This window comes from Anolis carolinensis, chromosome 3 (assembly GCF_035594765.1).
Source record: "Anolis carolinensis isolate JA03-04 chromosome 3, rAnoCar3.1.pri, whole genome shotgun sequence".
In the NCBI taxonomy this organism is placed as follows: Eukaryota; Metazoa; Chordata; class Lepidosauria; order Squamata; family Dactyloidae; genus Anolis; species Anolis carolinensis.
The window spans coordinates 282928704-282954068 of record NC_085843.1 but is presented as its reverse complement, the minus strand read 5'-3'; the positions used below and the strand labels follow the sequence as shown (position 1 = coordinate 282954068).

Here is a 25365-nt window from a genome sequence, read left to right as displayed (position 1 = left end):
GTGTATTCCAACACAAAACCTATCCAAAACCACCCCACCTCTGCATTTTGATATGCCAGACTTTATGTCAGGAATGCAACACATTGTGAGGAGTGTCAGCTAGATTCTGTGCTGTAACCTAGTCATTACTTTAGAATGGAAAAATGAGAAACCCATTAGGAAAACATAAATAGGTAACACTTCCACCACTATCACTAAGGAATATTTCTGATGAATGATCTGGACAATGCAAGGGCTTGGCCTCTGCAAAAGACCATTCACACTTAATTACTGCTTTCACCTTTGCCCAGCCAGATAAACCCTTCTAACATATCAACAGGAGGTGGATCCAACTTCCAATTTAGCTTGCTCTCTTTCAGTATTTTTCAAATGTCCTGATTCTCAGACAAGAGGGAAGTACCAGAAGTCAGGATTGACAACCTAAATCTTGTTTTCCAGTTTCTCTAACTCTGAGGCCGCTGGCTTTGCCTAAAGGTATGCAATCCCAGCTCTGTGCTTTAACTTGGAGTTTGCCTCTTCCACTCCCTTTCAGCACCTCTTTTTATCAGAGCAACATACCAGCTCCATTAGACTATGCCTATGCAATCTGTCTGTGTTCTGCCCTCTGCAAAGGTTAAAACAACAAGGAGGAACCGACCTCCACGCTCACCTTGTTGGTAACAGTAAACCACCTTCTTTGCAGTTTCACTGCAACTCGACCTTCCCACACATTCACCCACAAGATTGGAGCTTAATTCTTCCTTCTCCCCTTCAAATTCCTCACCTTCTCCACATGGTGGGCTGCATTAGGGCTCAGCCAGCGGATGTCCTTCACAAAATGCCAGTAATCCCTCTGCTGGCAACACACCTGCCCAGGAAACACACAGGTTAAGGCTTTGGACACTCAGAGCCAGGCTGAGGAGGAGAGGGGAAGTACACACAGGCAATCATTAGAGGGCAAGCCCAGAAAAGGGAAGGAAATTAGCTCCTCTATAGCTGCTGGCTCTGAACTGCAGACCAAATCTTATCAGGTGGCCGGAAGTAGGACTTCTGCAATCTGTCGTACTGAATATGCACCTGCACCCCACCAGAAGCAAGTCTGACAGAAGCAGAGCCAGGAATTCAGGGCATGTGGACACTCCTCTTTATCTGGAACACACTGCACTCAAAGTAAACTGGGCAAATCTATAAAGGTTAACACAAAACTGGCTTTTTATAACCTTGATATAATTCAACATGCAGAATTTTAAAAAGAATAAAATTTGCAATGTTCTGGAAGCAGGAAGATAAGTCTAATAAACAATGGACAGAACATTTGTATAGTCTCAGTTGTAAACATGGAAAGTGAATAAAAGAGGGAAAAAGAGATCTACTAGCACAGCTAAGACCAATTTATTTTAGCATGAGCTTCTGTGGACTGAAATCCATTGGTTTTAACCAATGAGACCCACTACTAAAATAAGTATATTGTTTATTCTGAAGCAGATGAACTTGATGACATCTTTGAAAATTGTAAATAGTAAGAAAATTCTTACAAATGCATATAATGAAGGCACCAAATGATCTCAGAGAAAAGGTAGACAACCAATAAACCAGGCATGGGAAAACTTTGGCCTTCCAAGTGTTTTGGACTTCCAACTTCCACAATTCCTAACAGCTTACTGGCTGTTAAGAATTGTGGAAGTCCAAAACACCTGAAGGGCCGAAATTTGCCCATGCCTGTCCTAGATCCACCTTTTGTCACTGGAAACCCAGTGGTTTCTGTGGCTTGGGTCCTGGTCAGAGATAATTTAGCCAGAGCAGTCCATGAACTGCAACCTTCCTGATCAGATTGGATCATTGACGAAGCAACCTCTGTTAAGGAAATACTGCAATTGCCAAACCAGATGGGTGAGAAAACAAATACTCCAAGCTCCAAAGGCCCCCTGTGCCCAACCCATGGAGCCTCCCCCATGGAGACCCCAAAGCCAGTAATATGAAACATCACTGAAAGTCAAAAGAGTTGCCTTCTCTCCTAAGAAAGATCATTATGCTGGACTGAAATGGGCTTAAATTAAGGCAGTGATCCATAAGATAAGTCAATGGTTGCCAGTTGCAGGAAGTTCACAGAAAAGAAAGGAGCAACAGGCATTGAAATGATGCTGGGAGAAACACACCTAACAACACCATTCATCAAATGGTTTAAGAAACAATAGATTAAGGGATGGGTCAACCTTTGGTCCATGAGCTCTTATGGGACTCCCAACGCTATCAGCACCAACATGCATTTGCAATTATCTCATATGATGAGACTTTGAGCTGAGCAAGCGCTATAGTTTGCTTGGCTTTGGTTAACAAGTCATTTCTTCCAAGCATGCCTTAAAAGACAGAATCATAGAATCATAGAATCATAGAATCATAGAATAGTAGAGTTGGAAGAGACCTCAAGGGCCATCTAGTCCAACCCCCCGCTAAGAAGCAGGAAATCGCGTTCAAAGCACCCCCGACAGATGGCCATCCAGCCTCTGCTTAAAAGCCTCCAAAGAAGGAGCCTCCACCACGGCCCGGGGGAGAGAGTTCCACTGCCGAACAGCCCTCACAGTGAGGAAGTTCTTCCTGATGTTCAGGTGGAATCTCCTTTCCTGTAGTTTGAAGCCATTGTTCCGTGTCCTAGTCTGCAGGGCAGCAGAAAATAAGCTTGCTCCCTCCTCCCTATGACTTCCCCTCACATATTTGTACATGGCTATCATGTCTCCTCTCAGCCTTCTCTTCTGCAGGCTAAACATGCCCAGCTCTTTAAGCCTCTCCTCATAGGGCTTGTTCTCCAGACCCTTAATCATTTTAGTTGCCCTCCTCTGGACGCTTTCCAGCTTGTCAGCATCTCCCTTCATCTGCGGTGCCCAAAACTGGACACAGTATTCCAGGTGTGGTCTGACCAAGGCAGAATAGAGGGGGAGCATGACTTCCCTGGATCTAGACGTTATTCCCCTATTGATGCAGGCCAAAATCCCATTGGCTTTTTTAGCTGCCGCATCACATTGTAGGCTCATGTTTAACTTGTTGTCCACGAGGACTCCAAGATCTTTTTCGCACACACTGCTGTCAAGCCAGGCGTCCCCCATTCTGTATCTTTGATTTCCATTTTTTCTGCCGAAGTGAAGTATCTTGCATTTGTCCCTGTTGAACTTCATTTTGTTAGTTTCGGCCCATCTCTCTAGTCTGTCAAGATCGTTTTGAATTCTGCTCCTGTCTTCTGGAGTGTTAGCTATCCCTCCGAGTTTGGTGTCATCTGCAAACTTGATGATCGTGCCTTCTAACCCTTCGTCTAAGTCGTTAATAAAGATGTTGAACAGAACCGGGCCCAGGACGGAGCCCTGCGGCACTCCACTTGTCACTTCTTTCCATGATGAAGACGACGCATTGGTGAGCACCCTTTGCTTTCTTGAGCATTCCCCTGAAAGAGATACCAGTCATGGTGTGTCATTTGTTCCAAGATCTATGCACTGAGAGACAGATAGCTCAGGTGCCAATGCTATGGCATAAAGACTTGCAAAAAACACAAGTGCAACACAACCATAATAAGCACCACAGGCGATGTTCACAACAAAAGGTAAGAAGCAGCCCTCCTTTCATATGCATGGTTGGAGACAATAGGGGAGGGGGAGAGAGAGACAGAAACCCAACCATTGCCTCTGGTGCTTTCTTTAGAAAACATGCAAAGCTAACACTCAGGTCGGAAACCACCAGCAAATGGGGCACGAATTAAAGACTCTCCTACAATTCAATACTAAAAAATGTCTAAAATGCACATTTCCAGAATTCATGCTTTAATTAGCTTGATTTTTTTAATACCGTTTAAAATCACAACCAAAGCTCTCAGAGATTTAGCACCACAGTTCTACTACAGTAATAATAATATAATAATAATAAAACTTTATTTATACCCCGCCACCATCTCCCCATGGGGACTCGGGGCGGCTCACAACGTTACAAAAGTAACAGCATTAAAAAATATACACAGTTTAAAACACAAATACATTAAACAATATACACAGTTTAAAACACAAGAAGATGATAAAACAGAAGTTAAAACAAGGTTTATATAATAGTAATAATATCAAACAACCACCAATGCAAATCCGTCAACTTCAAAGGTGGGGGGGGGGGGGGACTATAGCAGCAATATAAGATAAAATCATTAGATTAAAATACCCCGATGAAAGGAGCCTAATAACATTCAGGATAGAATTATAATGAGGCTGGTCATCCAATGGCTGTCTCTCCAAAGGCCAGCCCGAACATCCAGGTTTTCAATTGTTTCTTAAAGGATGGTAGGGAGGGTGCCAACCTAATCTCCCTAGGGAGGGAGTTCCAGAGCCGGGGGGCCACGGCCGAGAAGGCCCTCTCTCTCGTCCCCACCAGACGTATCTGTGAGGAAGGCCTCCCCGGAAGATCTCAGAGAGCGCGTAGGTTCATAGGGAACGATGCGGTCACGAAGATAGGCAGGTCCTGAACCGTTTAGAGCTTTATAGGTAACTAGCTTTGCCCGGCCACGCGTTGCTGTGGCTTATGGGAATCCTTTGTTGGCCAGATGGAATAGCAGTGAATAGCCTTGCAGTCTCAAAGCCTGGCCGTTTTCTGGAGTAGCTGGAGCTTTTTCTTGTATGAACGTAGAGGCATGGATGAGGGGTTGTGCTGCCAAGTTTAGTGTTTCTGGGATGTGTAGTATTGTTGTTTTGTCCTAGACCGAAATTTCATTACCCTTTTATATATATAGATTGTTTTTATTCGGGCTTGGCCCCATGTAAGCCGCCCTGAGTCCTCTTTGGGGAGATAGAGGCGGGGTATAAAAATAAAGTTGTTGTTATTATTATTATTATTATTATTATTATTATTATTATTATTATTATTTATTAGCAACATTTATATCCCACTCTTCTTACCCCGAAGGGTAAGGGTAGCTTACAAATTATATGTACATATTATTAGCATAGCACAATATATAAGCATTATATATTACTACTAGCTGTGCCAGGCCATGCGTTGCTGTGGCGAAGTATGGTGGTATGGGAAATAAAGTACTGAGGAACTGGTGGTAGTTAAGGTAAAGGGTCAAGGTTTTTCCCTGACATTAAGTCCAGTCGTGTCTGACTCTGGGGGTTGGTGCTCATCTCCATTTCTAAGCCGAAGAGCCGGCGTTGTCCGTAGACTCCTCCAAGGTCATGTGGGATGACTGCATGGAGCGGCGTTACCTTTCCGCCGGAGCAGTACCTGTTGATGCACTCACATTTGCATGTTTTTGAACTTCTGGGTTGGCAGAAGCTGGGGCTAACAGTGGGGACTCTCCGCTCCCCCAATTCAAACCTGTGGACTTTCGGTCCAGAAGTTCAGCAGCTCAGCGCTTTAACACGCTGCGCCATCAGGGGATATTATTTCCTAAAGATTGTGAATATACAATATTTCTGATTGGTTTTTTTTTTTCTGTTGGAGGCAAGTATGAATGCTGCAATTAGGAAAAATGATTAGGATGTAATGGCCTTGCAGCTTTAAAGCCTGGCTGTTTCCTCCCTGAGTGAATTTTTTGTTGGGAGGTGTTAGCTGGCCCTGATTCTTTCCTGTGTGGAATTCCCTTGTTTTCAGAGTGGTGTTGTTTGTGATATTTTATGTGCTTCTACTGTCTGTGGTCCTGAGAAAACAGAGGATTTTCCAGACTTTGGTGATGGGAATACTTTGTTGGGAGGTGTTAGCTGGCCCTGATTGTTTCCTGTGTGGAATTCCCCTGTTTATTTACTGTCCTGGTTTTAGAGATTATATTGTTCTGCATTATTCTATCCCAGTAATTATTTCATATTAAAGTAGAATCTCACTTATCCAACATTCACTTATACAATGTTCTAGATTATCCAACGCAGTCTGCCTTTTCATAATCAATGTTTTTGTAGTCAGTGTTTTAAATTCATTGTGATATTTTAGTGGTAAATTTGTAAATACAGTACAGTAGAGTCTCACTAATCCAACATAAACGGGCTGGCAGAATATTGGATAAGCGAATATGTTGGATAATAAGGAGGCATTAAGGAAAAGCCTATTAAACATCAAATTAGGTTATGATTTTACAAATGAAGCACCAAAATATCATGTTAGACAACAAATTTGGCAGAAAAAGTAGTTCAATACACAGTAATGCTATGTAGTAATTACTGTATTTATGAATTTAGCACCAAAATATCACGATATATTGAAAACATTGACTACAAAAATGCATTGGATAATCCAGAACATTGGATAAGCGAGTGTTGGATAAGTGAGACCCTACTGTAATTACAACATAACATTACTGCGCATGGAACTACTTTTTCTGTCAAATTTGTTATATAATATGATGTTTTGGTGCTTAATTTGTAGAACGATTACCTAATTTGATGTTTAATAGGCTTTTCCTTAATCCCTTCTTATTATCCAACATATTCACTTATCCTGCCGGCCTGTTTATGTTGGATAAGTGAGAGTCTACTGTTTATTGATAATCTTATATTATCTGCTTAGAACTGGATTATATGAGGCCCCTTCTTCACAGCTGGATAAAATGCACACTGAAGTGGATTATATGGTAGTGTGGAGTCAAGATAATCCAGTGCAAAGCAGATAATATAAGATTATAAATGGGTTATATAGCTGTGTGGAAGAGCCTTGAGTCTACACTGCCATATAATCCAGTGCAAATTAGATAGCCTAAGTCTGCCTGTCCCCTAACTGAACCCTGGCTGTCCCTTGGCTTGCTAGGAGTTGGTTGCTAGGAGACGAAGTGGGCAGAGATTAGCCCTCTAAACTGGCAGCAATTGGATAAAAAAAATTATTGCTCTCCCTCTAATTAGGACTTTGTTTTTCTTTTCTTTTTGTTGTATCAACCTGGAGGCATGGATGATGGGCTGTGTTGTCAAATTTCGAGGTTGCGGGGCCTGTACTTTTGTTGTTTTGTGAGTCGCCGTGATGCCATCACTCTTTTATATATATAGATAACCTGCACCTTGAATTGGGCCCGGAATATTATCGGCAGCCAGTGGAGCTGCTTGAACAGGGGGGTTGACCGCTCCCTATAAGCAGCTCCAGTTAGTAACCTGGCTGCCGACCGTTGTACCAACTGTAATTTCCGGACCGTCTTCAAGGGCAGCCCCACGTAGAGTGCGTTACAGTAATCCATCCTTGAGGTAACTAGAGCGTGGACCACCGTGGTCAAGCCAGACTTCTCGAGGTACAGTCGCAGTTGGTGCACAAGTTTTAATTGTGCAAAGGCCCTCCCGGCCACCGCCGACACCTGGGCATCAAGTGACAGCGATGAATCCAGGAGGACCCCCAAACTGCGGACCTGCGCCTTCAGGGGGAGTGCGACCCCGTCAAGCACAGGTAGCCACCCTATGCCCCAATCGGTCGAACGGCTGACCTGGAGGACCTCTGTCTTATCAGGATTAAGCTTCAGCTTGTTGGCCCTCATCCAACTCATCACAGCGGCCAGGCACTGGTCTAGGATCCGAGGGGCTTCCTTGGAAGCAGGTGGAAAGTAGTAGTGGAGTTGAGTGTCATCTGCGTAGAGATGGCACCGAACTCCAAAACCCCGGATGACCTCGCCCAGCGGTTTCATGTAGATATTAAAAAGCATGGGGGACAGAATGGAACCTTGCGGGACCCCACAGGTCAAAGGCCAGGGGTCCGAGCAGGTGACCCCCAGCTTCACCATCTGGGATCGGCCCTCCAGGAAGGACTGGAGCCACTGGAGAGCAGTACCCCCAAGGCCCATCCCGGAGAGCCGTCCCAGAAGGATACCATGGTCGATGGTATCGAGAGCCGCTGAGATGTCCAGGAGAACCAACAGGGACACACTCCCCCTGTCCAGCTCTCTGCGGAGGTCATCCACCAAGGCGACCAAAGCCGTCTCAGTGCCATGACCAGGCCTGAAACCAGACTGGAATGGGTCAAGATAATCAGTCCAGAACCTTGCCTAAGAATGGGAGGTTTGAAATTGGTCGATAGTTCGATAGAATGGAGGAATCAAGGGATGCCTTTTTTAGAATTGGTCTAATAGTTGCCTGTTTCAGGCTGGATGGAAAAAGCCCTTGTTCCAGTGAGGCATTGATAATCCTCAAAAACCAATCGACCAACCCACCCCTGGCAAGCTTTATAAGCCAAGTAGGGCAAGGGTCCAGAGCACATGTGGTTGGTCTCATCGCTCCAAGGATCTTGTCCACGTCATCAGGCCGAACAGGTTGAAACGAATCCATCAAGATGGAATTGACAGATGCTCTAGGTAACTCATCAGGCACTGTATCAAAGCTGGCGTCCAAGTCGGAGCGTAATCGAGCAACTTTATCTGCAAAATGATGCGCGAACTCGCTGCATCGAGTGACCGAGTTGTCAAGGGGCTCCTCCACCTCATGAGGATGAAGGAGCTCCCGGACAACCCGGAACAACTCTGCTGGTCTGTTTGTTGCAGATGCGATGCGGGCAGTCGAGAAAGTTTTTCTGGCTGCCTGCAACGCCACAGAGTAGGCCTTAATGGAGGCTCTAGCCCGTGTTTGGTCGGTGATGCTCCGAGTCTTCCACCACTTGCACTCTAGTCCCCGCCTCGCCCGCTTCATCAAAGCCAGCTCCTCAGTGAACCAAGGAGCTGACCTGGCTCTGCGGAGCGAGAGGGGACGTTCAGGGGCGATCGTGTCAAGAGCCCTGGCCATCTCGGTGTTATAGAGATCGACCAGGGTCTCCACCGGATCGTCAGCCGACATGACAGGAAGTTCCCCAAGAGACATCAGGAATCCATCCGGATCCATAAGTCTCCAGGGGCGGACCATCTTAATCGGTCTGCCACCCCTGCGGAGGTTTGGTGCAACAGTAAGTCTAACACTGATCAGATGATGGTCGGTCCATGACAATGGAAGAATATTTGGCTCTTCCACACCGACTTGTCCACCGTCCGTCACAAATACTAGGTCTAGAGTGTGTCCAGCCTGATGAGTGGGGCCAGATATCACTTGGGACAGTCCCATGGTTGTCATGGCAACCATGAAGTCCTGAGCTGCACCAGATAAAGGGGCCTCCGCGTGGATGTTGAAGTCCCCCAGGACAACCAGTCGCTGGGAGACCAACACCAAGCTAGAGACCACCTCTGCGAGCTCAGGCAGGGAGACTGCTGTGTCGCGGGGTGGACGGTACACAAGCAGAATCCCCAAACTGTCCCGGGTCCCCACCCTCAAGTGGACACACTCAAACCCAGACGATTGAGGAACGGGGCATCTGGTCAGGGGAATGGTGTCCTGATAGACCACTGCTACACCACCTCCCCGCCCCCCGCGCCTGGCCTGTTGATGCACTTCGTAGCCTGGAGGACACAGCTGGGTAAGATTGACACCCCCCAGCTCATCCAACCAAGTTTCAGTAATGCAGGCCAGATCTGCCTTTTCGTCCAGGATCAAGTCCTGGATTACTGCTGACTTACCGTTGACAGATCTGGCATTTAGCAACAAGACCTTAAAGCCGGGGGGTCTGTCATGAAGGCTACCTAACCTATCTTTCCTCAGGGTCGCAAGAGTTTTGTTGCGCTTCTCCCTGGGATGATGGAAACGACCGCGACGTCCCCTCCCCCACACAACCTCGATGGCCATCTCCTGAAGTAGAGTCTCACTTATCCAACACTCGCTTATCCGACGTTCTGGATTATCCAATGCATTTTTGTAGTCAATGTTTTCAATACATCGTGATATTTTGGTGCTAAATTCGTAAATACAGTCATTACTATGTAGCATTACTGCATATTGAACTCCTTTTTCTGTCAAATTTGTTGTATAACACGATGTTTTGGTGCTTAATTTGTAAAATCATAACCTAATTTGATGTTTAATAGGCTTCTCCTTAATCTCTCCTTATTATCCAACATATTCGCTTATCCAACGTTCTGCCGGCCCGTTTATGTTGGATAAGTGAGACTCTACTGTACCTTGGATGGGAACAGTGCAAGTAGCCTGATGAATGAGAGTCAACTAGGTAGAAAACCAAAGGTATTGTAGTTCACTTTTCAGCATAATGAATTTTTCTGTTTGTCTTTTCTCCCCCAGAGCCTAATCAAACTCTCTGGGGAGAGTAGAAAGAAACACTTGAAAATCCAGAACCAATCTTAACCGTGTGTGTTTCTTAAACTTATACACAGACTTTCCTTCAGTGATTTGAAGATGCTGTACCTGGGCCTTTTCCTTCTCACTTTATCTCCACAACAGCCCTGTAAACAACTGAAGCGGAAAGTGTCTGAGATGTTTCACCTCCCAGGAATGTTTAGTGACAATGAAACAGCTAAGAATATTACCTTAATTTAAGATAGCAATCAGATTACGTGATGGAATAACCTTTAGGCAAACAAGCATATTTTCTGTCACCTGGGACTACCAGCTTCCTCACCATTAGAAACTCATGTCTGTGTCTCTGCAACTGCAGCAACCTTTTGAATAATACACTTCCCTAGTGAAGCTTAGTGAAACTTTTATCTATGAAAGTCTTGACATCTTAAGAATTAATATTATTGTAAGTTACATAGGTATCTGTTATTCAATTTTTGCAAGTTTATTTTGTAATAGAAGTGAGAAATAGATTAAAATATTTTCCCATTTACTAATTCCTGTTGGTATAAAGAAGAATTGATCCTAAAAAAGTTCTCAGTTTGCTCTTTATTGAAATGTACAGTGTTCCTCACTACTTTGTGGTTCATTTTTTGCGGATTTTCTGTTTCGTGGTTTTTCAATAAACTCTAAAAGACTATTATAAATCATAAAAAATTACAATTTACAACCTAAGGAAGGGAGGAAGGAGAAGCCAAAGGGGGAGAAAAGGAGCCTAAGCGGCAACGGGAGGAGAAGGAGGCAATTTATCAACACATGATTGGTTGATAAAGACTTAAAATAGTATATAACTACTAAAGTAATGTATAAATATTAAAACAAATATAGTGTCCCTAATTCGCCGATTTTCACTTATTGTGGGTGGTCCTGGAACCTAACCCCAGTGATAAGTGAGGGAACACTGTATTTATCAGATACGAGGTGGTTAATTAAGGCTTCATTAAGCTATAACTGAGTATACTAATTAAGGAAACACAAAAAAGACTTTCAGGTGGAAGAGGAGAAAATTGCTACAAGTCCGTGCAGAAAATGACAACTTACATGGGATAATGGCCTGGCTTCATACACAAGAGACTTAGAGCATTGAAATCTCATCTCAAGTACCAACAGCCTTCTTTTCTCCTTCTGATTAATGATCATTTATCAAAAGGTAAGCCATACACAATTTCAAGATGTTATCTATACATTCAAGGACTCTGGGTGCGAATGTATGTCAGAAAGAGAAAGAGAAGGAAGGACTGTGATTTATTTCATTCTATGGGAAAAAGCCAACAATTACTCAAAATATGAATTATAGCTTCCCTGCTCTTACAATAAACCATGTGGTTATACATCTTTAGAGGCAGGGGAAAGTCTTATAATCAGATACTACCAACTCTTATCTCAAAAGGAGAATATTCCAAGCCACAAGATGATCAAGGCAAGTAAATGATTTATTCTTACTGTTCAACAAAAGCAATGGCAACAGAACATGGGCTAAAGTTCCACTGCTTTCCCCACAAAGCAGTGAAAAGGATGAATATTGAGTCCATATAAAATCATGAGGAGCATGGAGGGAAAACATTCTGAGTACAGCAAGGGAGACTGATTGGCAGTAGATTCAAAACAAAAAGAGCCATCTCTCAGGCAGAAAAATCATAATTACAGATGACCAGCTGTGCTTGCACATCGGAGTTAACCCCTTTCAAAAAGAATTCAAGAATATTCAGATGCCTTCTCATCTTTTATAAATTTTTAGCAAATCCCATTAGTGCCAGCAATTCAAAGTGTAATGTCCCAATGTAGAAGACATCAAGAAAGGTATCAAGTAAAATTTGTTTTATTTATTTAATTTAGTGTGCTTACACTATATCCTGACTTCATTGCTTCAGAGAAGTCAAAGCAGCATACATGGGAATTATAGAATCACAGAATAATAAGAGTTGGAAGAGCCCACAAGGGCCATCCAGTCCAACCCCCTGCCATGAAGGAAAAGCATAATCTAAGGGCCTGGTCTAACTCCTTTACACTAACTCTCACTCCTCTCCACTGACACTGATCCCCACAATGAAGCTAGGGATGGCCAAGGCTGAAGGGCTTACAAGGGCCATTGTGATGCGCATATACCTACTGTTTTAAAAACAGTGGCAGTAGTTGGTCCATGAATCACTCTTCCCTCACCTGTTTCATGCTCCTTTTTCAGTGGTCGTAATATATCTACTAATATTTGTAGATACATTTTTTTCAAGACATAATACCATTGGAATGGTGAAAACTAGGCTGGGTTACCAAAGAGCAGCAATGTGACTATTATTATCATTATCATTATTACCATCATTATCATCACCATCTTTATCCCTGTCCCAAAAGCCTTGGAGGGAGGGCTATAAGTTTTCTGGATGAAATACTGAATTGCCTGTCCTGAATTAGTCATTCTTTTTCTAAAGAAAGCATGTGGCCACTTGCATCAAATAACACAATGTGACAAAATTTGAAAAAAAAAATCCTGTTCTTGGTTTGAAAGTGTTATTTGCTGTTTAACTGCACAGTACTTACTTTGAAAGTCATCGTTCTATTCCAGAAACTTTATTTTTGTAGCTGCCACAAAGTCTGTTGAAGTGGTTGAGACTCTATGAATTATTCATTGAAAAACTATAGCAAAATGTGCTGCAGGATGCCCTCCCGCAGAAACAGAGTTTTTGCAGTTTAATCAACTTTTTCAATGTTTTTATAAAGAACCTATTAGGAAATGACATTTATAACCCAGGAACAAAAATAATGTTGCATAGTGTAATATCTGTTTTTCAGAAACAGAAGTTGACTTCTGGCCAGTTTTGCTTTCTCTGCACTTGGGGAGAATTTCTGACATTATGTGGCCCCAGAAAAATCCCAGGGAAAGAACACTGGTCCATTCTTGTATCAGATCATCTCATATTTTATGACCATTCCAGATGAACTACCTCTTGAGACGAGAGAAAGGGAATAATTTCCAGATAGCCCCACCTGGGGAGACCTACCTTGTCTGGGATGAGACCATGGTACAGGATGCCATGCATGTCCCTGCAGAGCCGTTGTAAGCCCCCATATTTAGACCAGACGTTGGGATTGCTGATGGACACCAAGCCCTCCACAGTAGACTTTAGGCTGCCCAGAAGCTTCCAGTGCTCTTTCCTGCAAAGTGCAAACAAACTACGATCAAACTACCATCAGTTTAGCAGTGTCAATGAAGTTTTCTCAGTGTTTCCATAAACCAGAAAAACTGGCACATAAAAATGCATGGATGTAGGATCAGCCAAAGAAATGGATTATTGGTCTAGTTCTTTGTGTGTCTCTTTGCATTACAATCTCACCTAAACTCTTCGTATGACTGGAATCTGTAAGTACAGTATGTTTGTCCAAAGCCCTGTCTCTTCCAAAAAGTAACACATTCAACCCCCCCTCCCCATTCAAACCAGACCATCGGTCAATTCAAGATAATAAAAGGGAAGTCCTTTTTCTCAAAACACATAATTAACTTATAAAGTGTTCCTTCAGAGCCACTGGGGGCAAAGAGGGTGGAGGCAGATTCATGAATGTTTCATTAACTGCCAATAGCCATGACAGCTAAACTGAACCTTCAAGGTTCAGGTGTTTCCTGCTCTGAGTATCAACTTCTTGAGAGCAAGCATTCAAAAAAAATGAAATACATAACACTTCTGATTCCAAGCATTTTGTTTACGGAACACTCACTCTGTATTATACAGTAACACTCTGTATTATATGGTAACAAACAGAAGGAAAATGACAGAGTGGCAAATGCTGCCATGAATGCATCAGTGTTGCTCTGAGTTCAGGATTCTTAAATGCCCGATTGTCTGGTTTACATATCCCTTCCAGGTTAGCATAAAAACATGTTGAAACAAATAAACACCACTATACATTTTTAAAATTCATTTCAAATGGATGAGAAAAGCCAAGAGATTTAAAGAAAGGATGAAATAATGAAAAGCGTTATTGTAGGTCGTTCCAGAATGGATCAAAGACTGAGGATGGGAAACGGGGAATGCTAGAGCTCCTATTCAAGGGCTCTTTGAGCCAGAAAGAATAGAATTGAGAGCTGGCAAGCTTTGAGTTAGGTCTATATTTAGAAGCCCCCTCCTGTTTGTTTTTAAGTGCTTTGGAAGAATGTGCCTTGCATCTCAACCACAAAGCTGAACAGTCATGAGCCTTCAAGAGTCAGACAGTTGTTCTAGGACAGAAGCTACCTTTGTTCAGCTGTTTTATAAAATAGAACTACTACTTCAGAATAGTGAATGTCTGGGTAAAAGACCAGCCTCAGGGGGAAATCCCCAGCTCTCCCTGCAGGGCTATTTTTAATGTATCCTGCAAGCCCATATTTGCAGGGAAAGAATGTGTGCCATTCAAGTACTTTCTCCATGTCATTGTGCAACGGTGGCAATACTTAACGAATAGGTGTATGTACACATACCCACCCACCCACACACCTTTCAAGGTTTTTGGAATGCTAAATAATGTCATCATTGGTTGACTGACATGGAAAAAGAAGCTGGCTGGTAACTTGCCAGTTTTCAGGAGGGAGAAACAAAGACCTTAGTTGCAAATGCAGCAATTTCAAGGCTTCTTGAGCAGCGTGTTTGTTCCTCTGCTCTCTCACTCCTAAATGCAGACATTCAAAGAGAAAAAAAAAAAGGAACCATCAAACACAAGGAATTTTAGAGTTCATGAAGACAATACCCTGCTGTCCATGAATATGTCCAACTCCTTTCAAGGCAAATAACCATTGAGATCAAATAAACTCTGCTCATTCTCTCATGGCTTCCCCTGCAGCTTCATCTCAGAGACATCTAAATTATATCACCATTCCTTCAAATCCTTCCACAAAATACCTTTGGCTTGCATCCTTTGTGCTAACCCTTTCATCCTCAGATACAAACAATATGTGAGGCCACACTTTTGAATTACTTTTGCCTTTCCAGGTCATTCCTCAATTTCTACAATGAAGATGACAATTTATTCAGATGGCATCATAGTGCTTTACATAAGTGGTTTACATGTTTTTAATTTGACAATTCCCTGCCTTCAGTCTTGCAACCTAAAAAGACACAACATGCATGAAAAAGGGGGTAGCATTTAAGGAGAGGATTACCATATACAGGCAGTCCCCAAGTTATGAACAAGATAAGTTCTATAGGTTCTATAGGTTTGTTCTTCAGTTGAATTTGTATGCAAATTGGAACAGGGACATTTTTAAATGCAACTCTAATCAAAAAATATATGGAGGGTGTTAACACCCTTGTGGTGCTTGTTTGCTGTCTCTGCCTGTTCAGAAGATTTCACTTCACTTTCTGTCCCTGTGAGAATCAAATTTTGGAAAATTTGGCTTGTTGTGGAAACAAGGATTTGGAGATAAAGCTTCAGTGGAGACCACTCTTCCCCAGCATAATAACTCTTCCAGGAGTTAATTTCCCTTCTTGGGGGTTGATTGCTCTCACTTCCTGTTGTCTCAGCCCCATTCTTACCTATGACTCATTCGAAAGTTGAATGTTTGTAACTCGGGAACTGCCTGTATATGTCAACTACTCAAACTGAAAACACAGTGCAAATAGTAATCACTTTATTTGTAAGGTAGGTAAAAGTTTTCCCCTGGCGTTAAGTCCAGTCATGTCTGACTCTGGGGGTTGGTGCTCATCTCCATTTCTAAGCCGAAGAGCCGGCATTGTCCATAGACACCTCCAAGGTCATGTGGCCAGCATGACTGCGCCGTTACCTTCCCGCCGGAGCAGTACCTATTGATCTACTCACATTGGCATGTTTTCGAACTGCTAGGTTGGCAGGAGCTGGAGCTAACAGCAGCCGCTCACGCCGCTCCCGGGGTTTGAACCTGGGACCTTTTGGTCTCCAGCTCAGTGCTTTAATGCACTTCACCACCGGGGCTTCTTATTATTATTATTATTATTATTATTATTATTATTATTATTATTATTTGTACATGGTATATATTCTTCTTCTAGCAATTGTTCTATTGCAAGAGTGGTTTTTCATTTGCATCTGGTTTTAGTTTTTCAACAAAGGATACAAAATGCATCCAATTACAGTGTTTCCGAAGGCAAAAATCCCATTTAAATCATCAATTTAAAGTCACAAAGTAGCTTTCAAGTTTTACAGATTTTCCCCCCAGGCTAGATGTTAAATTAAAAAAGTGGTCTGTATTGGAGGCTGCTCAAAAAGATTTCTCTATAGCTTTTTTAAGATCCTTCCAGATAAAGACATTATTTTATGCCAAGTGCAAAAAGATCTCAGGTTGTAAGTTTAGCTTCTGCATCTACAGCATCCCCCCCCCCTTTTTTTTCGTGTCAGGAGCAACCAGAGTTGCTTCTGGAGTGAGAGAATTGGCCGTCTGCAAGGACGTTACCCAGGGGATGCCCGGATGTTTGGGTTACAGCATCCCCTAAAATCAAGTGAATATAAAGTTACATTTTTTGTTTTCCTTTTTATGCCTTCTCACATGCAATATTCCAATTATTAGCAGGAACACATTTTTAAAAGAGCGGTAAGTCACTGAACAAGAAACATTATGACAATCAAGAGAAGTAGAGAAGAACAAAGGGCCGAGTGGCAAGAAAAAGAAGAAGGTGGTTAAGTCATCACTCGCCCAGCAAAGGTTTCAAGGCTGGTTTCAAGAGTAGAAACAGAAGTAAACCAGGCACATTCTTCAATGAGTCACTGTTTTAATCTGGAATCACAATAATTTCTTCTTGGTAAAGAAGGCACTGCTGAGTCAGAAATGCACTTGGAGAATCATCTGCATTCCACCCCAGGTTCCAGCTAAATAGTATGCTGAACAGTTACTAAAGCATAACAAAAAAAAAACAGGGAATTAAAAATTACAGAATAGCCATAAGCAAAGCTTATTGTTTATTGGTATATGTGATTTTATTTGTTTATGATTTGTTTTTATTGCTGAGTTTTAAATTGTTTACTGCCTGGGCTTGGCCCCATGTAAGCCGCCCCGAGTCCCCTCGGGGAGATGGGGCGGGGTATAAAAATAAAATATTAATTATTATACAGTAGAGTCTCACTTATCCAACGTTCTGGATTATCCAATGCATTTTTGTAGGCAATGTTTTCAATACATCATGATATTTTGGAGCTAAATTCGTAAATACAGTAATTACTACATAGCATTACTGCGTATTGAACTTTTTCTGTCAAATTTGTTGTTAAACATGATGTTTTGGTGCTTAATTTGTAAGATCATAACCTAATTTGATATTTAATAGGATTTTCCTTAATGCCTCCTTATTATCCAACATATTTGCTTATCCAATGTTCTGCTGGCCTGTTTATGTTGGATAAGTGAGACTCTACTGTAATTATTAAAGCTGGACACAGCTGCTATCTCTTTATCCAGGAGTAAAGCTGATCTAGAAAAATCCTGAATACCTGACCTTCAGGAAAGGAGTAACTACAGCTAGAATTGGCTGAAAACCTCTCCTCAAAATGTTATCAGCACTTCTGTCATATAAATGCTTATTAAATCACATGCTTAAAGATTAAGGATGCCATTGTTTCTCTGGAATCAGGCTGTAATGTGATTAGAATACAGAAAATACGACCTCAAAGAGCATCTCCCAAAAGTTTAGATGTTGAACATCATAAGAGATAACATAAATCTTTGGAGAAGTCAAAATACCAACTGGAATAAAGACTAAGCATCATTCAATACCACCATTTGAGATGTGTCCTCCAGAACAATCAACTACTAAAACAGGCCTTATATTACTTCAAAGAGTTTAAAGAAAGATAATGTTAATGATACTGAAGGTCCCTGCAAAGCCATACCTAAATGAAAACAGTCTTGCTATCTCATACTAAATCCCCACCACTAAATTATGGGGATAATTGTGGACGCCATTAGGAATGTAAGAGCCATGTTGGATGAAAACAAAGGAAAATGAAGTCTAGCATGACACAAGAAGTATAACCAATAATTCTTCAAAATATAACTCCATTTCCTTCCTAAGTCTGCCTCGCTGCTTCTTAAACTGCAGGTCCCTTCCCCAAATGGGGTCCCCTTTGCTCAATGTTGGGGTTCCCCAAAATTTGGCAACTGTATGCATTTTCTGAATGCCACCTTGTGGCTATTCTAGACATTTACATAAATCCGCTGTGCAGCATTTACAGTGGACTCTGTAGAAGATGCTTCAGATGTATTTCAAAAAAGGGGAGATCAGCTTTTTAAAAGACTTGTAAATTCAAGATTTGTTAATAGTAAATGTTGCATTTTTATACCTATTTTATATATCTATTTACCCAGAGTCATGCAAAAAATGCTCAGTCATAAGGGAGTTCCCCAGTGGAAAAGTTTAAGAAACCCTTGTCTACCTGATCTAAACCAATATGGATGAAATGGCTTCCTCCTCCTTGTATTCCCAGCAACTGGTACATATAAGCATACTGAAGTTTATAAACATCATGACAATAGCCAGTAACAGACTTATCTTCCACAAATTTGTTCATTTCCTTTTACAACTACTCCAGCTGGTAAGTCATTTCTACTACTTGTTAAAATGAACTCAATTATTTAATTATGCATTATGTAAAGATCTTCCTTTTACCTATTCAACCTGTAGCTTCAGAGATCCAGAAAGAACTCACAATAAACTTATATTATAAAGCTTTGAAGAACGAGCTTAACTGAACATTGTTAAACTACAACTATGGGGACACCTGCTTAATGCAGAGTTGGCTCACTTCATCCACAGCAATCTACTCAAATTTTCTAAGGTCTCAGACATTTTTCCTAGCTCTGCTATCTAATATCCCTTCTGCTAGAAGTACAAAAGGCTGACTCTGCGTTCTTCTTTTTCTAAGATGTGACCTATAGCTGCTTTCGAAAATGTATATGGTCCAAATGCAATGCACCAAAGCAGTCTCCTATTTACTCCTATTGACTGTGACTCCCCTCTGAAAGAGACAAAGGTAGTTTTCAATAGACATCAGCTGCAAGAAGCCACTAAAATCACAGACACAATCATTAAGTCATGAATCCCATTCCACAAACCTTCATGTACAAATTACTGGTGACCACAATAAAGCTAAAAGAATTAATCACTTATTTAAATATAAATGTGACATGCCATACAATCAACTTGAGAGGTATCTAATTGAGGAGCATATGCCAGATGATCTCTGTGTCTCTCACTCTGGAGAAACATGATGAATGAAATCAGCTTCAATGACTCAGAAGACATTCAGGAAGTGTTGCTACCACATAAAGCTGTCTGAAAAGCTGTTCCATTTCTGAAAAAATCAACAAATTTTTCAGTCTAAGGCAGAAAAGATTTTGCAATAGATGGGCTTTTATAGCATTAGTACATAATATGACATTCCATCAAGTGTCCTTTTTCTTGAGAAACAGTGACACAACAAACAAGTGCCAAGCCCCTCTTCTGAACATAATTACAGTAGACCTGTGACTAAATGCTTGGACATCTCTGATCTAAGAAATACAATTCTTTTTTAAAACTAAAGCAACACAGATATAAGTAAAAAATAACACAATTGGGACTCATTAACCTGATATATTTTGCTTCTCAACCAATTGCATTCAAGCTCTACATTCCACATTGGTTGTTATGAAGGTTGTAAATTGGTTGCTGAATGTAAATGAATATAGTGATATCCTATGAGTAACTTATAGAGCCAGCCCCAGAAACAGGTAAAAGGAGCTCACATACCCACACACTTTCCCTCCAATGTAGCACATTTCTAGGAAGTGGTGGCATGCTGCAGTGTCAAAGCTACCAAGTAAACACTAAGTCAGTGTTCATAGATTCTCTTGCTCTTCCTCGGGTCTTAATGTATGTTACTCTATGTAGAGAATGAGTACACTATACAATGGGCCTTCTGTGGGTCTGGAATCTGCAATTTCCGGACCGCAAGTCATCACGTCTTATACCGAACATGGCAGTGATGTGAATATGGATGCACTGGAGTTGCCATAATTTAATATAGGACATGATCACCCACTTTTGGGGGGCATCTGCAGAGGATCCCAAAACTGAACTTGCATAGATCTGGAGAGCTCACCATAAAATATTGGGGTTGTTTTCTTTGTATTTCTTCTATTAAAAATTATTTAGAAATAGAAGGGAAAATAACAGTGCTAAAGTGTTGGACTAGAGCTGATACAGAAGGTCTAACTCTCTATTCAGCTCCATGGGTGATCTTTCAGGTTAAATCTGAAGGGGAGGCTGGAGGAATAGAGAAGGGTGGCAGGACAAGAGGGAACCTTGGATGTTGTGCCTCAGCTACTTGGAAGAAAGACAGGATATAAAGTAGGGCAGTTACTGCAAGGTGCAGTTAAATCTAGGCCATGACAAAAATGCTGCTTCGGTTCGTACACAAAATTTTCTTCCGTCCATAACCAAATCCCATTACCTCCCTAGGTCTTAAAGAGGATACCAACTGAGTACAAAAAAGAAAGCAAAACAGCAAATTTGTAATTCCTCCAGAAAACTAAAGACTTAAGCAAGCACGGATACCTGAGCACATTTAACATCTAGGACAAAATTGTTCCCTGAACACATACGCACCAATGTGGCATTCACACACACTTGTGAGTAGATACACCATGCCAAACTCTCAGCCTAGCCACTCCATCTTCTTTCCTGACATTCCTGAGATATACCAGTAAATGTAATTTCCAGATTGGTTCTATTATAAAACATGGAAAAGTTTATTAACCTGCAATAACCTTGTCTTTACGGAAGGGACAACTTACAGCAGATCTTGCTATAGTTTTTCAATGAGTATCTCATAAGAGTCTCAACCAATTCAACACAGTATGCAGCAGCCACAAAAACAAAGTTTCTGGTGTATAACAACTACTTTCAAAGTAAGGAATGCATAATTAGACAGGATTTTTTTAAAAAAATTGTTACATTGTATTATTGTTGCACACTGGAGGTTATTGGGTTACTCTGTGGAAAACACATTAATAAAAGACTCCAACATAACAGGAAGACAGACAAACCCAATCCTATTTACTCACAGGTAAGTGCATGCAGCACTGTAGCCCTAGAGACATTTGGTCATCACACCCTAGTAATCATTACTATGGGTCACACAATAGGAATTCTGAAAAGGCCATTGCTCTGTTTGCCTTGGAAATTGAAAGAGCTTCTAAGGCAAGGCTTCGGTTTCCAAAGCAACCCACAGCAAATTGGCTCATATCAAGCTTGTTTCTCATGAAAAAGTTAGCTCTCCTGGGAAACAGAAACTAAATCACTGGGAAAATAATCCACAGCAACTGGCTCTTTTACCAACCAAGCTGGCAAAGGAAGCGCCTGGGAATTGAAGTGGAAAGAAGCAGTCCATGTGCCAGCTTGCCCAATGCCAATGGCCACTTAAAAAGGCAGTCTCAATTTATCTTAATAAAGCTTTCCTCCCATTGATATGCTTTGTTCCCATGAAAACTCAAACAAGGAAAAAGGAGCTGAAGCAAGCTCCTTCTCAAGAAAGGACTGGATTAGACCAGTCCAGCCTCCCGTCCCTATTTAGATCAATCATGTGCTCTGTTAGGCTGCATCTTATGCTGAGAATTTCTACTTGCAATGCCCGGTCTACTTCTTTTCCTGCCATGCTATAATTCTTTCTCAAGGAGATCTCAGCTGTCGCATCTTGGCCTGTTTCTTCATCACTAACTTACACATGTTTTGGGGCTGACACCTTGTTCTGAACCAGGCATGGGCAAACTTGGGCTCTCTGGGTGTTTTGAACTTCAACTCCAAAGCGGCTGTTAGGAGTTGTGAGAGTTGAAATTCAAAGCACCGGGAGGGCTAAAGTTTGCCCATGTCTGGTCTAAACCCAAGAACTGTTTCAGCTGCACCTGATACAGAATGACTTCAAAACAGAAACTTTTCAGATCTTGAAACCAGTAGGACAACCCAGGTAGAAGAACAGACCTTGAGAGCAGCAGGGATTATGATGAACAGGAAAAGAATATAGATATCACAGCCCAATATTTTGAGAGGCAAAAGGTTGTATACTTCACCTTGGGAGAAGGCACTGGGCCAGTCTTCGCATGTTAAAAGTTAGGCATATCTGTACCATTCCTGGACGGCTTTGAACGATCCCATTCAGGAGCAAATGTTCAAGTCCGTCATGATAGCCAGGCATCAAAATAGTGTCCCTCCATCTTAACTGGGACAAGCCAAATTATCTGGCCCAGACTGAGGCAAGTTTTAATTGTTTTAATGTATTTTATAATTCTCTTTTAATGTCCATTTGAATTGTATACTTTTTTTAGGTGTCAAATAGTTGCCTATGTCCCCTCTGGGCTTGAAAAAGGCAAGGTAGAAATGTCATAAATAAATAAATAAAAATTACAAATAAATATAAAAATAATATTTCCTCAGTCTCAGATAATATAATAATAATAATAATAATAATAATAATAACAACAACAACAACAGCAATACCTCTTCACTCCCCTAAGTTACTTAGAATCGTAGAGTTGGAAGAAAACTCAGGGGCCATCCAGTCCACCCCCTGCCAATAAGCAGGAAAATCGCATTCAAAGCACCCTCAACAGATTTACTTCTTCCTCCTATTTTCACCCCTATGAGCTTTCCTATTTTCCCAGTTATTTGGCATCTCAACCAAGAGATAAAAGCAGAATATAAACATAATATAGTATAATAATAGTAATTCCTCAATCCCCTATTCCCCCTTCCTCCATTCCAGAAAACCCTCAGAATATAAACACATAATATAATGTAATATAAACATATAATATATAATAATTCCTCAGTCCCCTAAGTTATCCCCTCCTCGATCCATACCATTAGAATATAAATACCGTATATAATATACTGTAATATAGACATAATATATATAATAATATTGTCATAACAATAATTTCCCAGTCCCTTAAATTCCCCCTCCTTGATCCCATTCCGTCAGAATATATCTATCTATGCACATAAAAAAGTGAAAAATGTGTATGTGGAGGAGGTGTCCACTTACACAGATAGCCTCCCACCTCCACAACCAGTTGTAGTCCCCACCCTGCAGGAGACATCAATTGCCTGCCCTCCACTAACATCCAGGTTATAGTGAGCGCCATGAATGTGTAGCCCAAACCCTGCCAGTGTCCTCCACAGACACCATTATGCCCCCTACCCAAGTGAAGGGTTTCATGCAGGGACACTTTCATCCTAGATGTTCTGTTTTGCCTCCAGAATGGACATCCCTTCATTTGCATGACTCCATCCACTACTTCTCCTTTAACTCTTTCTGACCCTTTCTTGTGGCACACAGTTAACAGAGGAACTGATGAGCAACTGAACAAGAGGTCTGGGGGAAATCACCATGATTTACAAGAGTTGTACTTGACCTACATCCAGAGAGCACTGTTAACACAACCAACAATGGATCCGAACTAAACTTGCCACGGATAATTGGACTTGCAGTAGCTTCACTGATACTGTGACTCCCACCAACAATGGACAGAGAAGCCCTATGACCAACTGAACATACTGCAGGGGATAGTGGGAATGCACCTTGATTTTGGGAGTTATAGTTCACCTGCATCCAGAAAGCACTGAACTCAGCTGACATCAGATCTCGACCAAACTTGGGACACAGACCCAACATGGCCAACTGTGTATACGGCCCAGGTTTGGGGATGATAGATCTCAGATCTGGGAGTTGTAGTTCACCCTTATCCAGAGAGCCCTGAACCCAGCCAATGACAGATCTGGACCAAACTTAAGTGATACATATTACCTAACATCCCAAAACAAACAAACCCTTCTAATAACCCAGGCACCACCGGGTCCCCAAGCTAGTATAAAATAAATATATCGCATACTTTAATAAGGGATAGGATATACAGTAGAATCTCACTTATCCAACATAAACGGGCAGGCAAAACATTGGATAAGTGAAAATGTTGGATAATAAGGAGAGACAGGGTTGTTGTATGTCTTTCGGGCTGTGTGGCCATGTTCCAGAAGCATTCTCTCCTGACGTTTCGCCCACATCTATGGCAGGCATCCTCAGAGGTTGTGAGGTATGGATAAACTAAGTAAGGAAAGGAAAGAATATATATATCTGTGTAGAGTCTGGGGTGTGGCAAGGGTCCTTTGTCACTGGGAGCCAGCATTAATGTTTCAGTTAATCACCCTAATCAGCACTGGAGATGTTTTTGTCTTTTGCCTGGGGGCATCCTTTGTCAGTCAAGCCCTCAGAGTTTTGGTTCCCATCTACTGTTTTGATTTTGTAGTTTTGTAATACTGGTATAAGGAGAGATTAAGAAAAAAAGCCTATTAAACATAAAATTACATTATGATTTTACAAATTAAGCACCAAAACATCATGTTTCACAACAAACTGACAGAAAAAGCAGTTCAATACACAGCAATGTTATGTAGTAATTACTGTATTTACAAATTTAGCACCAAAACATTTCAACATTTAGTACAAAAACATTGACTACTAAAAGGCAGACTGCGTTGGATAATACAGAACATTGGATAAGTGAAGCTGGGATAAGTGAGACTCTACTGTATAACACATATAACAATAATTATAGTAATAATTCCTGTCTCCTAAATTAGGCACTCCTCGGTCCCATTCCCTCCAAATATAAATATATAACATACTGTAATAATAAATATATTATGAATATAATAATTCCTCAGTCCCCTAAGTTGCCCCCTCCTCGATCCCATTCCCTCAATATATATATAATATATATAATACTAATCTATATATATAAAAGAGTGATGGCATCACGGCAGTGGACAAAACAACAAAAGTAAACCCCCCACAACCTCGAAAATTGACAGCACAACCCCTCATCCATGCCTCTAGGTTGATACAACAAAAAGAAAAGAAAAATAAAGTCCTAATTAGAGGGAGAGGAAGAATTGATTTTATCCGATTGCTGCCAGTTAGAAGGCTAAGCTCCGCTCACTTGGTCTCCTAGCAACCCACTCAGCCCAGGAGACCCTTTACCTTAACTACCACCAATTCCTCAATATTTCACCACAGCAACACGTGGCCGGGCATAGCTAGTAAAAATATATAATAATGCTCCTCCTCACCCGGCTTCCATCCCAGGCGGAGGCCCAAAGCGTCCTCAGGAGCCACCGCCTCCTTCTCCACAACTACATCCCCCTCAGTGCGCATGCGCTGCACCCTACCGGCCAACTCCCGAACTCTGACTACGCGCGCTCCACGCATGCGCAAACGAAGGCGG

At 41.6% G+C, this 25365-nt stretch overlaps 1 protein-coding gene across 7 annotated transcripts in view; it reads right to left on the bottom strand.

Annotated features, from left to right (window-relative positions):
* Nucleotides 1-25365, bottom strand: part of rubcn (rubicon autophagy regulator) — a 60498-nt gene extending 35133 nt beyond the window's left edge. For all 7 annotated transcript variants that reach the window (XM_016997139.2, XM_008120002.3, XM_016997140.2 and 4 more), the window contains exons 1-3: nt 25211-25365; nt 13112-13265; nt 764-847 (exon numbers count right to left, since the gene is read on the bottom strand). In XM_016997139.2, coding sequence (XP_016852628.2) covers nt 764-847; nt 13112-13265; nt 25211-25221 — 249 coding nt within the window. In that variant the 5' untranslated portion in view covers nt 25222-25365. The remainder of the gene's footprint in view (nt 1-763; nt 848-13111; nt 13266-25210) is intronic.